Genomic DNA, 16,411 nt, shown 5'->3' on the forward strand with positions numbered 1-16,411 from the left:
TGATTGTCGTATGGAGTCGGGAAGGAATTTTTTTCCCCAATGTGGAACTTAGTGTTTGCCACATGGGGTTTTTTGCCTTCCTCTGGATCAACATGTTAGGCTATGGGTTGAACTAGATGGACTTAGTCTTCCTTCAACCTTAAAAAAACTATGTGGGGGCTCATGCCATATATAGGAGGCTATGTGGGGGCTCATGCCATATATAGGAGGCTATGTTCGGCTCATGCCGTATATAGGAGGATATGTGGGGGCTCATACTGTATATGGGAGGCTATGTGGGGGCTCATACTGTATATGGGAGGCTATGTGTGGCATATACTGTATACTGGAAGATTTGTGAGGCTCATACTGTATATGGGAGGCAATGTGGGGGTTCATGCTCTATACAGGAGGCTATGTGGAAGCTCATTCTATATATGGGAGGCTATGTGGGGGCTCAAGCCATATATAGGAGAGTATGTGGGGCCTCCTACTGTATATAGGAGGCTATGTGGGGGCTCATGTCATATATAGGAGGCTATGTGGGGCCTCTTCCTGTATTTAGGAGGCTATGTGGAGCCTTGTCCTGTATATAGGAGGCTATGTGGGGCCTCCTCATGTATATTGGAGGCTATGTGGGGCCTCCTCGTGCATATAGAAGGCTATGTGGGGCCTCCTCGTATATATAGGCGGCTATGTGGGGCCTCCTCGTATATATATGAGGCTATGTGGGGCCTCCTCGTATATATAGGAGTCTATGTGGGGCCTCCTCGTATATATAGGAGGCTATCTGGGGCCCCCTGCTGTATATAGAATGCTATGTGGGGCCTCCTGCTGTATATAGGAGGCTATGTGGGGGCTCATGCCATATATAGGAGGCTATGTGGGGGCTCAAACTGTATATAGGAGGCTATGTGGGGCCCCCTGCTGTATATAGAATGCTATGTGGGGCCTCCTGCTGTATATAGGAGGCTATGTGGGGGCTCATGTCATATATAGGAGGCTATGTGGGGGCTCATACTGTATATAGGAGGCTATGTGGGGGCTCATACTGTATATAGGAGGCTATGTGGGGGCTCTTATGGTATATAGGGGGCTGTGTTTGGGCTCTTACTGTATATAGGTTGCTGTGTGCGGGCTCATACGGTAAATAGGGGAATGTCAGCATACTTAATTCTGCTCAATATTAAGTGATGCAATTAATATTAATATAAAATAATTATAATGAATATGTTAATAATATTATTATTGAGCAGAATTAATTTATGCCTATTGGTTTGACCTGTACAACAGTCAACAGTCTCTCATGTGGCCTCTTGGTTAAATTAATTGCCCACCCCTGGTCTATGGGCAAGAGCAATCACTCCGCAAAAAAACCCTGAAAAGTGAATTTTTTTATCTGAATTGTGGATTAAAATCACCCAATTAAATCAATGCATCAGTGGAAAAAAAAAACGGATAGCACATGGATGCCATCAATGTGTCATCTGAGAGCTGTCTCTTTTTATTACTGTTTATTACTGTTGAGTTAATGTGCTATCAGAGCATCCTCGGGCTCTATCCAAGCACTCGTGCTTGGCGTGCTCCGCTAATATGCTTATCTCCCTGCAGCTGTAGACGGACGCAACACATGCGGGGATTGCCTAACAAACAGGCAATCTGTCTACTGCCACAAAACATGGAGCCACAGGGAGACAAACATATTAGCAGATCACGCTGAAGATACTTTAATAACACCTGAGCATGCTCATATAGCATGTTATCCGAGCACGTTCGCTCATCACTAAAAAAGATCCATTTTTTTTTTCTTTTATACAATAAAAATAGATGCCTTAGCAAATAGCAGCCTCTAGTGGTTACAGGTGGGATTAACAGAATAACAGGTTCTGGCAAATAAAAATAAATATAATAGATTTAAGAATAAAAAAAAGCAAATAAAGAGAAACTTCGAAGAGATTCTGCTACCAGACAGCTCTTCATTGCAAGTATCAGTAAGCGGTTGATAATTGTGCAATTTTTATGCACCATGAAAAAGTAGCAATTTCCCATAAGTCAGTGCAGCAGGGGTCTGATAACCTCATCAAGGCAGGAAGTGGTTAACACATACTTGTTTTTTCTATAGGAGGCAGCAGTGAAGTAATTAGCTGAATAGTCATTTCCAACTCAAGGATGTGCAAGATACACAAAAAAGAAATATAATTCAATTTCAAGCTCCTGCTTAGACCAATACATGGTAGTTCCTTTTTAATAAGTCTGACCCAATTATTTAATGGTGTAAATGAGGGCTTATCAGTGTGTGTGGAGCTGCATTGGCAGTGGGCTGAGTGGGTAAGATCTGTGCATTGCAAGTAACAGGAAGACTTCAGGGCAAACCAGTAAGCAGAAAGTTTCCACACAAGCTCATCTTCCTGTGATAAGTGCTGTTCTCCTCTGTCCGCAGCTTTCTCATCATCATCATCATCATCTGCTGCTCTGTCACCTGCAGGACAACATGGCAGCTCCCTGGAGCTTTGTGCTCCTATTCCTAGCAGCCAGTGCTTCGTCTGGGCCGGTCAGTGGTGAGTATACAGCGTATATACCTCTGTCATATCTTGTATAGGACATCTAGCCGGATGAGTAAAAAGTACTGATCGGCTAAATAAAAGCTTCATGTTGTTTGCGAAGGTTTTTATTATTTTCTTTTCCTTTACTTGCCGTGACACACTGTCGTTTTTGTTTTTTTTTATTAGATTTTGATAACGAATGATTTATCATTATAGAAAATCCAACAGCTACAAAATTATAAGGCTACGTTCCCACAATCAATATTTGATGAGTTTTTTTTATGTTGCAGATTATTAGGCAAATTAAGTTACTTAAAGTTTTTATTTTTTTCATTGCATTTTTGACTCTGCAGTTTTTGTTTTTCTGGTAAGTTATATTTTAAATAAAGCTGCTTTGTTTTTGATACTTTGGCTTTGACCAAACTTCATTGATACAGTTATGTTCGGATTAGATGCATTTTTTGGGGGGGGGGGTTTTGTGCGTTTCCACCACACAAACTGCACTAAAAGCGGATGTGTTTTTTACCTGCGGATTTTCCACCTCTAATGTAAGTCTATGGGGAAAATCTGCACAGAAAACTCAGCGTAAACACAAGAGAAACTGACATGTTGTGGATTTGTAACACGGACCGGAGCTCAGTTTACACTAAATAGGAAAAAAAAAACGCTGTGGGCATGAGATTTTTGCTGGAACTTTAGGACGCTGCGTTTTTTTGCTCAGCATCAAAGATTTACCAAAAACTCAGTGTTGGAACTTAAAGAAGTTGCCCACTGCTTTTACATTATTGACCTATCCTTAGGATAGGTCACCAATGTCTTATCAACCAGGGTCCGACACCCGGCACCCCCATCCTCACCAAATACTGAATGTATGCACGTGGCCCAAGAAAGATTAGTGGAAACACGAGCATTGTGGTAATAGAAGACTTATGAATAAGTTGAACTAAAAGGCTTTTCTTTTAAAGATGAAGCATGGCTGAAAATGCTACTTCTCTGTTGTATAGCAGAGCAGGGAGCCTGTACAGCTTCATCTAAGGCCTCATTTAGATGTCCAGTAATTTTTCACAAATATAAAAAAAAAATAATCCGAGAGTCTTCAGTATTTTTCATCTGAGTTTTATCAGTGTTTGATGTGTTTGTCAGTATTTACCATCATGTATGAAAAAAACCTTCTCCTAGTCCCTTCAATTTTAATCATGGGCAGCACGCAGATTGTAGATTGTCCGTGATTTTCACATTTGACACATGCTTGTATGGGTAATGTGTATCTGGATTCTGCCATCAAAAACGGACATGGCGAACATGTGAACAGTCTCATAGATTATAATGGGTATGAGTTCTATCCAGGAAAAACATAGATAGAAAATGTACATGAAAAACTGACGTCTGAATGAGGCCAAACCAGTACTTTTAGGTTATGTGCGCATGACCAGCATTTGCTTGCAGAAATTTCGACAGCGGTTCTGCACCTCTTGGCAGTAAAAACACTGTGGAAATTCCGCCGCATTTTTTCCAATGAATTGTATAGGAAAAACGCACAAAGAATGGACATTCTTTTAACGCACATGAAATTCTGTAAGGAAAAATCCTGATCATGTGCACAGATCTTGCAAAATCTCATATAAAATGCTGGGGTAAGATTTGCAATGCATTTTTGGAGCCAATTCCGCTTGGATTTACCGCATCATAAACGCATAAAAACGCACTGTGTGCACATAGTCTTAGGGGATGTTCACATGTTGCGAATTTGCTGTAAATCTGCAGTGTCCTAGAGTATTAACTAGATATTATATTTCAACAAATCTCATACATATTAACAAGAGATATGGATTTAAAAATCTGCAGGATGTCAATTCTTTGTGCAGGATCATTGTGTTTTTCACTCTTTGCTAAATGTGAAAACTACCAAAAAAAATGCTGCAAAATCCACAACTAGTGCATATAACAATGTGTATATTGAATGATACTATAGTAGTGTTGATGGGAAACACACTGCTCAAAAAAAATAAAGGGAACACTAAAATAACACATCCTAGATCTGAATGAATGAAATATTCTCATTGAATACTTTGTTCTGTACAAAGTTGAATGTGCTGACAACAAAATCACACAAAAATCATCCATGGAAATCAAATTTATTAACCAATGGAGGCCTGGATTTGGAGTCACCCCCAAAATTAAAGTGGAAAAACACACTACAGGCTGATCCAACTTTGGTGTAATGTCCTTAAAACAAGTCAAAATGAGGCTCAGCATTGTGTGTGTGTGTGGCCTCCACGTGCCTGTATGACCACCCTACAATGCCTGGGCATGCTTTTGATGAGGTTGCGGATGGTCTCCTGTGGGATCTCCTCCCAGACCTGGACTAAAGGATCCGCCAACTCCTGGACAGTCTATGGTGCAGCGTGACGTTGGTGGATGGAGCAAGACGTTGTTGGATTGAGTACATCTGGGACATCGTCTCGCTCCATCAGATTCAGGTCTGGGGAACGGGCAGGCCAGTCCATAGCTTCAATGCCTTCATCTTGCAGGAACTGCTGACACACTCCAGCCACAGGAGGTCTGGCATTGTCCTGCATTAGGAGGAACCCAGGGCCAACCGCACCAGCATATGGTCTCACAAGGGGTCTGAGGATCTCATCTTGGTGCCTAACCACAGTCAGGCTACCTCAGGCGAGCACATGGAGGGCTGTGCGGCTCTCCAAAGAAATGCCACCCCACACCATTACTGACCCACTGCCAAACCGGTCATGCTGAAGGATGTTGCAGGTAGCACATCGCTCTCCACGGCGTCTCCAGACTCTGTCACGTCTGTCACATGTGCTCAGTGTGAACCTGCAGGATATTCAGTCTCTGGACAGACTGAACATTGGAGGAGAGATCCAGTAGCTAGGCAGCGGAAACTAGGAGCAGGAGACATCAAGGTGTATGTGTGTGTTAATCTAACTGAACTGTGTGTATTCTTTGAGTTCATCATACTGTGTTAGGATGGGCATCATACTGTATGGGGGGCACTGCGGGGGCCATGAAAAGGGTACCTTACTGTGTGGGAATACTAATGGGCTTCATTAGGAGCAATATGTTTGTGTGGGCGTATATAAAGGATGTTGATGGTGAGGCTAGGTTACTGACAAAAAATAAAAATTGCCATATCGCAGTATGTGTCCCTCTTTCTTTTATTTCATAGTTGAGGTATGTATGTCCCTATACAGTGGGGAAAAAAAGTATTTAGTCAGCCACCAATTGTGCAAGTTGTCCCACTTAAAAAGATGAGAGGCCTGTAATTGACATCATAGGTCGACCTCAACTATGAGAGACAAAATGAGAAAACAAATCCTGAAAATCACATTGTCTGATTTGGAAAGAAATTTTGTTCAAATTTTGGTGGAAAATAAGTATTTGGTTAATTACAAAAGTTCATCTCAATACTTTGTTATATATCCTTTGTTGGCAATGACAGAGGTCAAACGTTTTCTGTAAGTCTTCACAAGGTTGGCACACACTATTGCTGGCTTGTTGGTCCATTCCTCCATGCTGATCTCCTCTAGAGCAGTGATGTTTTGGGGCTGTCGCTGGGCAACACGGACTTTCAACTCTCTCCAAAGGATTTCTATAGGGTTTAGATCTGGAGACTGGTTAAGCCACTCCAGGACCTTCAAAATGCTTCTTACGAAGCCACTCCTTCTTTGCCCTGGCAGTGTGCTTGGGATGATTGTCATGCTGAAAGACCCAACCACATTTCATCTTCAATGCCCTTGCTGATGGAAGGAGGTTTGTGACGCGCCCCCTGGGCCGTGGGGTACTCGGTGCCAGGTCGGTAGATGCTGGGAGATGGCACAGTGGCAGTGACCCGGTCCGTGACCCAGGGCGGTCAATTAAAAAGGGGTTTATTTACAGGGGATTTATGTACAAAGTTCGTGACGCCACCTGTGGTATGCGGCTAAGGGAGCCGCCGCTGCGGAGCAGGTCCTCTGGAGCTGATGTTACTGCAGCAGGGATGATGTGGCTCTCCACAGGTAGAGCTTAGCTCCAGGGCAGTGTAGATGTTATGGGTTGTGCTGGGCGATGTAGTGCAGGGGTGATGGCGCAGATAATAATCACAGAGACAGTGGGGTGCAGTCTTCCGAGTTTACTCACAGTTGTTAAGTTCCCCAGGTTGCACTGTCCAGCTTACAGCCTCCCACGTCGCGCTGCGTTCACCAAGCAGGGGTTCAGCGATCCCCCAGATAATTCAGGAGCACTTAACGGGACCCCTTTCTGTGTGCCTTTCTCAGTCGTCTTCCTGCGCTGGCTCTCACCCTCCTGCCCTGCGCCATGCAACCAGTGTCCCAATCCGGTAGCCTCTGGTTTTGTCGGGCGACCTGCAGTCCCCTGGACCCTCTGTGGCCACCTTCTCGGCAATATAGTTGCGGATGTGGCCACTGCACCTTGCAAGTACAGCAGCCTCCGGTTCCTAGCTGAGCCTTGTAGTTCTCCACTAGTTAAGGGGCCGGTCCCTTCTGCGGCTTGATCCCTCCACCGCCTGGCAGATTCGGGCGTACGGGTGGCCTCCAGCACTTCCCGTACCCCTGGGATCCCTTCTGTTCCTGGATCCTTTCTCCTGCTCCCTCTCCTCTCTCAGTCCTGGGCCTCTCACTAGGCCCGCCTCCGGAGCAGAGCTCTTGCAGAGCCTCTGCTCCCCACACTTTCCTCCTCTGACTGACCTGTCCTTCTAAGATGGCTCCCCTTTTTATACAGCTTCTGAAGTGCTCCCCTAAACTACGTCCCCCCCCCACTCCAGCCAGGAAAGGGGCTCAGCAAGAATCAGAGGCATCTTGCCCCTCCTGCTGGCCTGGAGTGGTGTGTTGGATGCAGGTGTTAGGGTCCCGGGCAGTACTCCATCCTTACCTGAGAGTGAGATACCACACCTCTGGGTGAGATGCAGTACCTCTGTGGCGACTGAACCCTCAAGGGCGCCACATTTGCACTCAAAATCTCACGATACATGGCCCCATTCATTCTTTCATGTACATGCATCAGTCGTCCTGGTCCCTTGGCAGAGAAACAGACACAAAGCATGATGTTGCCACCCCCATGCTTCACAGTAGGTATGGTGTTCTTTGGATGCAACTCAGCATTCTTTCTCCTCCAAACACGCCGAGTTGTGTTTCTACCAAGCAGTTCTACTTTGGTTTCATCTGACCATATGACATTCTCCGAATACTCTTCTGGATCATCTAAATGCTCTCAAGAAAACTTTAGATGGGCCCGGACATCTAATGGCTTAAGCAGGGGAACATGTCTGGCACTGCAGGATCTGAGTCCCTGGCGGCGTAGTGTGTTACTGATGGTAGCCTATGTAACGTTGGTCCCAGTTCTCTGTAGGTCATTCACTAGGACCCCCGTGTGGTTCTGGGATTTTTGCTCACCATTCTTGAGATCATTTTGACCCCACGGGGTGAGATCTTGTGTGGAGCCCCAGATCGAGGGAAATTATCAGTGGTCTTGTATGTCTTCCATTTTCTAATTATTGCTCCCACAGTTGATTTCTTCACACCAAGCTGCTTGCCTATTGCAGATTCAGTCTTCCCAGCCTGGTGCAGGGCTACAATTTTGTTTGTGGTGTCCTTCGACAGCTCTTTGGTCTTCACAATAGTGGAGTTTGGAGTGTGAATGTTTGAGGTTGCGGACAGGTGTCTTTTATACTGATAACACGTTCAAACAGGTGCCAGTACTACAGGTAATGAGTAGTGTTGAGCCACCCCCGTAGTGTTCGAGTTCGGTTCGTCGAACACCCGTGTGTTCGCCGAACTGTTCGTCGAACACCTTCGAACACCGTTAAAACCAATGGCAGGCAAACAAAAACACATAGAAACACATAGAAAACACCTTCAAAGGTGTCCAAAAGCTGACAAACTGCTCTGAAGACACAACTAACACATGGAAAAGTGACAAGTACATATAGTCATGCGAAAAGAAAAGAGGTGGAGGAGTAAAAGGAGGGGGAGACACAGATATAGGCATGTCATGCCCTTCTAAAATCCAAAAAGTGAGAAGCCGACACGTTCAGTCCGCTCCTGCCCGTGCCACCTCCGTGTCGCCGGGTTTGTGCCAGAGCCGCGGTGAACCCTGACGGCCAGCCCCCCTCTCCCAATACTGGTGCCTGTCCGCTGGTGGGTCGAGCGAGCCCCCCTGTGGTGGAGGCAGCTCTAAGCTTTTTAATTTAAATTGTCTCTCTAATTTGAATGAATACACTTTAAATCCATTTACAAGGATCTATTGGAGGGCAAGTCTCATGCCAGCAGCCGCGTAATTCCAGCTCCAGTAGCGTCCACTAAAGCTGCTGCAGTTAAAAAGCTTTTATAAGGATCGAGCTCGGCTGTCCACCGCAAGGCATCCTACTGCCAGTCCCAGCCCCTATGCCTTGGGGTGCCTCCTGATGCTCTTCACTAAGTATCCCATGGTCCCGAAGCATTTCCTTTGAAAAAATTAAGTGTCTAAACTACAGGTGGTGTAGCTTGCTTAACAGCCGGGATAATCCGCTGACTAGCAGACACTGCTACTAGGCACAAAGTATTTCCTGGGCTAGATGCAGTTAAAAATTTGTAATTAGATACTCTCGTTGGATGCTGAGAAAGCATTCCATAGAGTCTCCTGGCACGCCATATATGATTCTCTTAAAAAGCTTGGGGTAGGGGTCTAGGGGACCCTTTTATAGCCAAAATCACGGCCCTGTATCGCAATACGTCACCTAGGCTGAAGATAAATGGAACTGTATTACCCTGAGGGCTCGGTTGCTACAGAGGTATTGCACCTCACCCAGAGGTGTGATATCTCACTCTCAGGTAAGGATGGAGTGTGGATCAGGACCCGACACCTGCATGCATTACACCACATTGCCGTGGGGCAGGGCGACCAATATGCCCCTGAGATGGGCACGACAGTCCCTGTCCCTGGCTGGAGTGGGGGGAGGGAACACTGAGGAAGGGGAACCCTGTAGTGCAGGAGCAGGGAGGAAGCAGTTCCTGGGTGCATTGAGAAGGGAGTATAAAAGGTGGGCACCATCTTAGTTCAGTGCAGAGAAGTCTGAGCAGAAGTGGCAGGGAGCAGGGGCTCTGCATGAGCTCTGCTCCCGAGGCGGGCCTAGTAACAGAGGCCCAGGCCTGGAAGAGGGAGAAGGAAGGAAGAGGAGCGGAGAAGGCTCCAGGAACGAGGAACGAAGGGATCCCAGGGGTGCGGACGGGCGAGTCGCCACCGCACGCCCGAATCCACCTGTGTGGAGGGGTCAGGCCAAAGGGGGAGACCGGTCCCCGAAACTAGAAACAGGAGGCTGTGACATTTTATGTGGCGCAGCCCCTCGCTACACCCGCTAGGAAGGCACCACATAGGGTCAGGGAAACTGGCGCCAAGTTTACCAAGAGGAGGCCCGAGGCAGCCGGACAGAAGGGTTGGTAAGAAAGGCCAGACAAAGGACACACAAAGGGGGTCCTGTGAAGCGCTCCAAAGTTATCTGGGAGTTGTCTGAGCCCCTCACCTGGTGAGCACAGTACGACGTGGGCAGCCGTTACCTGCAGACGTGGTCTGGATAATAAGAACTGTGAGTAAAGGCCCTGGACTGCATCACTGACTCCGTGTCGTTACTGCTGCTGCCCTGCACCATCACCCCCATCCTCTGCATACACTGCCCTGAGGCTATACTCCTCCCGTGGGGAGTTATGCTACACTCTGCTGCACCCACAACACCAGCCTCAGCGGTCTGCCCTGGAGCGGCGGTTCACTCTGACCGCAATCCACGGGTGGCGTAGTCGGACATTTAAACATCAAAACCACATAAATAGTTCCGCCACTGGTTTGACCGCCCTGAGCCACGGAACCGGGTCGCCGCCACGGAGACTACAACCACCAGCATCCACCAAAAAGGGTCCGACTCCGGGTGTCCCAAGGCCCAGGGGGCGCGTCAGAACATTTTCATCACCTTTCACAATCACCAATGGGACAAGGCAGGGATGTTCTCTGTCCCCTCTCTTATACATCCTAGTGACGGAGCACCTGCTCTCATCAATTCGCCATAACCTCAATATTAGGTGGATTGAGGTGGGAGGCACCGAGTACAAGTGCTCTCTATTTGCTGATGATGTCCTAGTATATATCACTCAATCACATATATCCATTCCTGTTGTTATGGCTGAAATAGATCACTTTGTTACATGGTCAAATTTTAAAATCAATGCAGCGAAGTCTGAGGCCCTCGATGTCTCCCTCCCCAAATCCATATAGGATTCCATCCAGTCCAACTTTCCCTTTGCCTGGCCCTCACAGGGTATCAAATACTTAGGAATTCCTATTCATAGAGACCTCTCCCATCTATGTTATCTTAATTTTGGGCCCTTTATTGAACAACTCCATACAGACCACGGTTGGCAAGTTAGAACTGTAAGATTCACTACGTGAACCACTGGTGTTTTGTGGAAAAGCACATGTACACTGTGTTCCAAATTATTATGCAAAAAGTGTTTAGGAGTGATAAGGGAAGAATTTGTTTGTTTGTCAGTTAAACTCATTGATGGTGATGTGTGTCAGGGCTCTTTATATCACTGTAAGCAATTGCAGACACCTGTGCTAATTAGTTTGGCAGGTGTGTCCAATGAAAGGCAAGACTACTTAAGAAGGCTGTCTCACATTATTAAGCAGCCTACATTTTCTGCCAAAATGGGAAAGAAAAAGGATGTGTCGGCTGCTGAGAAGCAACAAATTGTGGAGTGTTTAGGTCAAGGCATGACTACAATCAACATTGTGCGATGATCAGGATGAAGTGTCTTGGCAATCAAGAAGTATGTAGCTGATTCACAGTACACACGTGTGCGTGCTGATAAGGGCAAATTGAGGACTCTTTCCTACAAGCAATTACGTCAGGTTAAAAGAGCAGTGGCAAAAAAGCCTTGTCATAGCAGCAGACAAGTTTTTGAAGCTGCTGGTGCCTCCAACGTCCCCCGAACAACAAGATGCAGGGTCCTTCAGAGGTTTGCAGCTGTGCATACGCCATCCTGTCGACCTCCTCTATCCACTTCACACAAGCAGAAACGGCTTCAGTGGGCCAAACATTACATGAAGACTGATTTCAAAACTGTTTTGTTCACGGATGAGTGCCGTGCAGCGCTCGATGGTCCAGATGGATGGAGTGGAGGATGGCTGGTTGATGGACACCCCACGCAAACACGGCTACAGCGCCAACAAGGAGGAGGTGGAGTAATGTTTTGGGCTGGAATCATGGGGAGAGAGATTGTCGGCCCCTTTAGGATCCCTGAAGGCGCTAAAGATGAACTCCATAATGTATGTGGATTTTCTCAAACAGCACTTCCTGCCATGGTTCAAGAAGAAGAACCGTGTATTTCACAGCAAGATCATTTTTTTGCATCATAATGCACCATCTCATGCTGCACATAAAACATCTGCATCTCTGGCTGATATGGGCATAACAGGGGACAAACTTATGGTGTGACCCCCATGCTCCCCTGACCTCTACCCCATTCAGAACCTCTGGAGCATCATCAAAAGGAGTGTCTATGATGGCGGGAGGCAGTTCACATCTAAGCAACAGTTCTGGGAGGGTATTCTGTCCTCATGCAAAACAATTGAAGCAGAAACCATCCAAAACCTGACAAATTCAATGGACGAGAGAGTTCAGAAACTCCTTTCGAACAAGGGGTCCTATGTGAAAATGTAACATCACCTAGAATAAAGTTTTGAGTTGAAAACTGTTTGATTTCAGTTTCTAATAACCTGCTAATGCTTATAATTTCAAAAATGACCATTTTTTTTGGTCTTTATTAAAATGAAAAGGTTGATCGAAAAGTTTGGCGGATCTAAGAGTGTGGCAACCCAGTAGTCATGATTACTTCGAATTCTGACAATATGAGGGTCATGTTGCAGGTAGTGCAGCAAGAAGGCACTTATGTGTCTTGCGCATCTCGGAGCCCCAAAATTATTTTCCGGGCTAGATGCAGCTAAAAATTATTATTAATTTTAAATCTGGTGAAGCTTAGTATAGATGGCCTAATAGGATCAGTGCTGCACACTGCTACAAAGCCCAAATTATTTTCCAGCCAAGATACAGATAAACATGATTAGTAATTTTAAATCTGGTGGAGCTTATTATAGATGGCCTAATAGAATCAGTGCTGCACACTGCTACAAAGCCCAAATTATTTTCCAGCCAAGATGCAGATAAACATGATTAGTAATTTGAAAGCTTAAAACGGTTGGTAAGGTGATTTTAACCAATCATCCATCTTTTACTCTCCCCAGGATGACACAGGGGTAGAAAAGTCGTTTCGGATCCATGATTTGTTCATCTTTATGAACGTGAGTCTGTCTACATTATCAGTGGAGAGCCGCGTGCGCTTATCTGTCAGCACACCACCAGCAGCGCTGAACACACGTTCAGACAGAACGCTGGCTGCGGGTCATGACAAGATCTCCAAGGCGTAAGTGGCTAGCTCCGGCCATTTATCCAGATTGGAAGCCCAAAAAGAGCAAAGGTCCAGTGACACAGTCATGGCTTCAATGTTTACTTGGAGATACTCCTGTACCATCGTCTCTAGGCGTTGACTATGTGTCAGACTTCTTGTCTCCTGTGGCCTTGCAAAGGATGGGCTAAAAAAGTGGTGAAATGATTCCGCAAAATTGATGTTACCAGAAGATACTGTGGTTCTGTTATGGTTTGAGTGCTGAACACTTGACGGTCCCACGGTTGGCAAGTTGGAACTGTGAGATTCACTACGTGCACCACTGGTGTTTTGTGGAAAAGCACATGTAAGATTCTGCAACAGTCTCTACTGATACTCCTGCATGCGTGCATCCCTTTCTATGGCAGGAATAATTTCTGCAAATTTACTTTTGTACCGGGGATCTAACAGTGTGGCAACCCAGTAGTCAGGATTATTTCTAATTCTCACAATTCGAGGGTCATGTTGCAGGTAGTGCAGCAAGAAGGCACTCATGTGTGTTGCGCATCCAGGAGCACCAAGTCCCTGTTGTGTTGGTGGCGAGGTAACAATCATGCTTCCTTCCTCTGTCCTCTTCCCCCAACCTCGCACAACAGAAATGTGATCAAGGTCTCCCTCATCTGATGAGTCTTCCATCAGTTCGTCCTCCACTTCTTCCTGGGCTCCTGCACCTTCCTCACTAGTTTGACTGCTACCATGCGCCCTGGTAAAACCATCTCCCCCACCCTCACATGCCTGCCGCCTTGGTGCTGCCGACCGTCTGGACCTTGCAGATGTTAGCCCTTCCGCATACAACTCCTCCTCCTCTACTTCCTCCACCTCCTCTTGTGCCACCACCTGACTCCGAATTCTGTTTAACATGTGCTCCAGCATGTAAATCACCGGAATAGTCATGCTGATAATGGCATCGTCAGCACTAAACATCTTCGTCGCCATTTCAAAACTGTGCAGAAGGGTGCATAGGTCCCTGATCTGAGACCACTCCTCCAGCGTGATTTGCCCCACGTCTGGATCTCGTTGGCCCAGGCTATACGTCAGAACGTATTGCACCAGGGCTTGTTGGTGCTGCCACAGTCGCTGCAACATGTGCAGAGTTGAATTCCACCGGGTAGTCACATCGCATTTTAGCCGGTGAAGTGGCAGGCCCAACGACTTCTGTAGAGATGTAAGTCGCTGAGCTGCGGGATGCGAACGGCGGAAGTGAGCACACAGCGACCGTGCCCTCTGCAGAAGGCCATCTAGTCTGGGATAGTGGCTAAAAATTGCTGGACAACCAGGTTCAACACGTGAGCCATACAAGGCACGTGTGTGACATTGCCCCGGCGAAGGGCCGCACCCAGGTTTGCAGCATTGTCGCACACGGCCTTCCCTGGTTTCAGGTCCAGTGGAGACAACCATTCATGAAATTGGTTCTCCAGAGCTGACCACAACTCCTCAGCTGTGTGACTCACATTTCCCAGACATTTCAAAGTAAAAACCGCCTAATGACGTTGAGCCCTACTGCCAGCATGGTAAGGAGGTGTGCAGGATCCCTTCTGCGCAGTTAGAAAGCTTGTGGCATGACCAGACAGGCTTTGGGTGCAGGTGGAAGACCGAGAGGAGGTTGAGGAGGCAGAAGCAGTGGAGGAACTTTGACATAAAGAGGATTGACGCACAACTCGTGGGGACGGCAAGACTTGGACAGTAGCCCCTTGTCCTGCTGTCACCATAGTTACCCAGTGCCCAGTCAGCGACATGTAACTCCCCTGTCCATGCCTACTCGTCCAAGTGTCTGTGGTGAAATGCACCCTGTCACACACACAGTTTCTCAAAGAAGCGGTGATGTTGTGTGCGACATGCTGGTGGAGCGCAGGCACACCTTTCTTTGAGAAGTAGTGCCGACTGGGCATCTGGTACTGGGGCACTGCGACGGACATAAGGTCTCGAAAATCCTCTGTGTCCACCAGGCGGAAAGGCAGCATTTCTGTAGCCAAGAGCTTGCAGATGGTGAAATTCAACCTCTTAGCTTTCTCATGGCTAGGAGGAAATGGTCTTTTACTTGTCCACATCTGAGGGACCGAGGGCTGGCTATTGTGCTTAGACGGGGTTGATAAGGGTGTCCCCGGCAAACTGCCGGTCTGTGAGGAAGATGCAGGCGGACATGTTAGGTTGCCTTGATCCAAAGGTGGTGCTATCGATGTCGGACAGCGCTCAACACCAGCTGGTGTTACCACCTCCAAAGAAAATGATGACCTGCCAATCACGCTGGCTGTTGCGGGTAAAGAGGTGGCAGGTCTGCGCCCCAAACCAGGTGTGACTGCTGTCCCCCCAGTCACAGAGGATGAAGAGGCCGTGGATGCACAAGATATGGCAGACGATGGTTGGCCCGGCCGGCTAGGCCGCATTGTAGCACACTGAGCTTCCCACTGCAACTTATGCTTCATGTCCATGTACCGGTTCATGCATGAAGTACTCAAACTATGTATTTTTTGGCCTCTACTTAGCTTTTGCTGATAAATGTTACAGATAACACGAGTTGGGTCATCTTTATCGATCTGAAAAAATGCCCAGGCTATGCAAGGCTTAGCACCCATGCGACCTGAAGAGCCACCACGACTTGTGGTGAGAGGCAGAGTTGTGTTTGAGGATGCAGTTGTTGACGTGCTTCCAGTACTACGTCTCTGTCCAGGAAGGCGCAACCTGACCTCGTCGTCACTAGCATCTTCCTCCACCTCCTCTGCTGACCTCATCTCTTGGCTGACTGTGGGTTGACAGTAAGTGGGATCTCCAACCTCATCATCATCACCCTGTGCGTTATCACACCCGTCGTCCTCAGAGCCAACCTGTTCCTGCCCTAACAAAAAACTAAAGTTGTCGCTCCAATCAGGTATTTGAGTCTTATCATCGTCTTCCTCATTGTCTCCACCAACAGGAGTTACAGTTTGGGAATGAGGGTCTACATTATGGTCAGAACCTTCTGCGTCTGGTCCTGGATCCGACTCATAAAGATTCTGGGCATCAGTGCAGATCATTTCCTCGTCTGGATTCACAGAAGCGCTGGAGTCGACCTCTGATTCCCAGGCTATAGTATGAGTAAACAGCTCTGCAGACTCAACCATCTGTTCTACCTCATACTCAGACGGGCAGCTGGAGATTTGGGAGCTGTGAGGAAGCAAGTGCGATTGGGGTGACACCTTTGAGGACTGGAGTATTTGTGATGTTGATGTGGAGGAGAGCCCACTTAAAGGAGCACTTGATATCCATTGAAGCACCTGCTGTTTTTGTGCCTCATCTAGAATTTGTAGCGATTGGCGTGGCCGTAAGAAAGGGATCTTATCACATTGTCCGCTAAAAGAAGTAGACATTTTAGTTTGGCTGGAAGATGGTCTTTCTTCTGCAGATGTTACTGTTGCTTTAACACCTACC

The 16,411-nt window shown here is 47.0% G+C and overlaps 1 protein-coding gene across 1 annotated transcript in view; it reads left to right on the forward strand.

The window, feature by feature from the left end:
* Positions 1–2,079: 2,079 nt before the first annotated feature.
* CST7 (cystatin F) overlaps positions 2,080–16,411 on the forward strand; it is a 54,741-nt gene continuing 40,409 nt past the window's right edge. The window contains exons 1-2 of the mRNA XM_073673372.1: positions 2,080–2,212; positions 2,420–2,537. Coding sequence (XP_073529473.1) covers positions 2,210–2,212; positions 2,420–2,537 — 121 coding nt within the window. The 5' untranslated portion in view covers positions 2,080–2,209. The remainder of the gene's footprint in view (positions 2,213–2,419; positions 2,538–16,411) is intronic.

Source organism: Phyllobates terribilis, unplaced genomic scaffold (assembly GCF_046119375.1).
Source record: "Phyllobates terribilis strain yellow unplaced genomic scaffold, ASM4611937v1 Scaffold_3__8_contigs__length_932513732, whole genome shotgun sequence".
Classification (NCBI taxonomy): Eukaryota; Metazoa; Chordata; class Amphibia; order Anura; family Dendrobatidae; genus Phyllobates; species Phyllobates terribilis.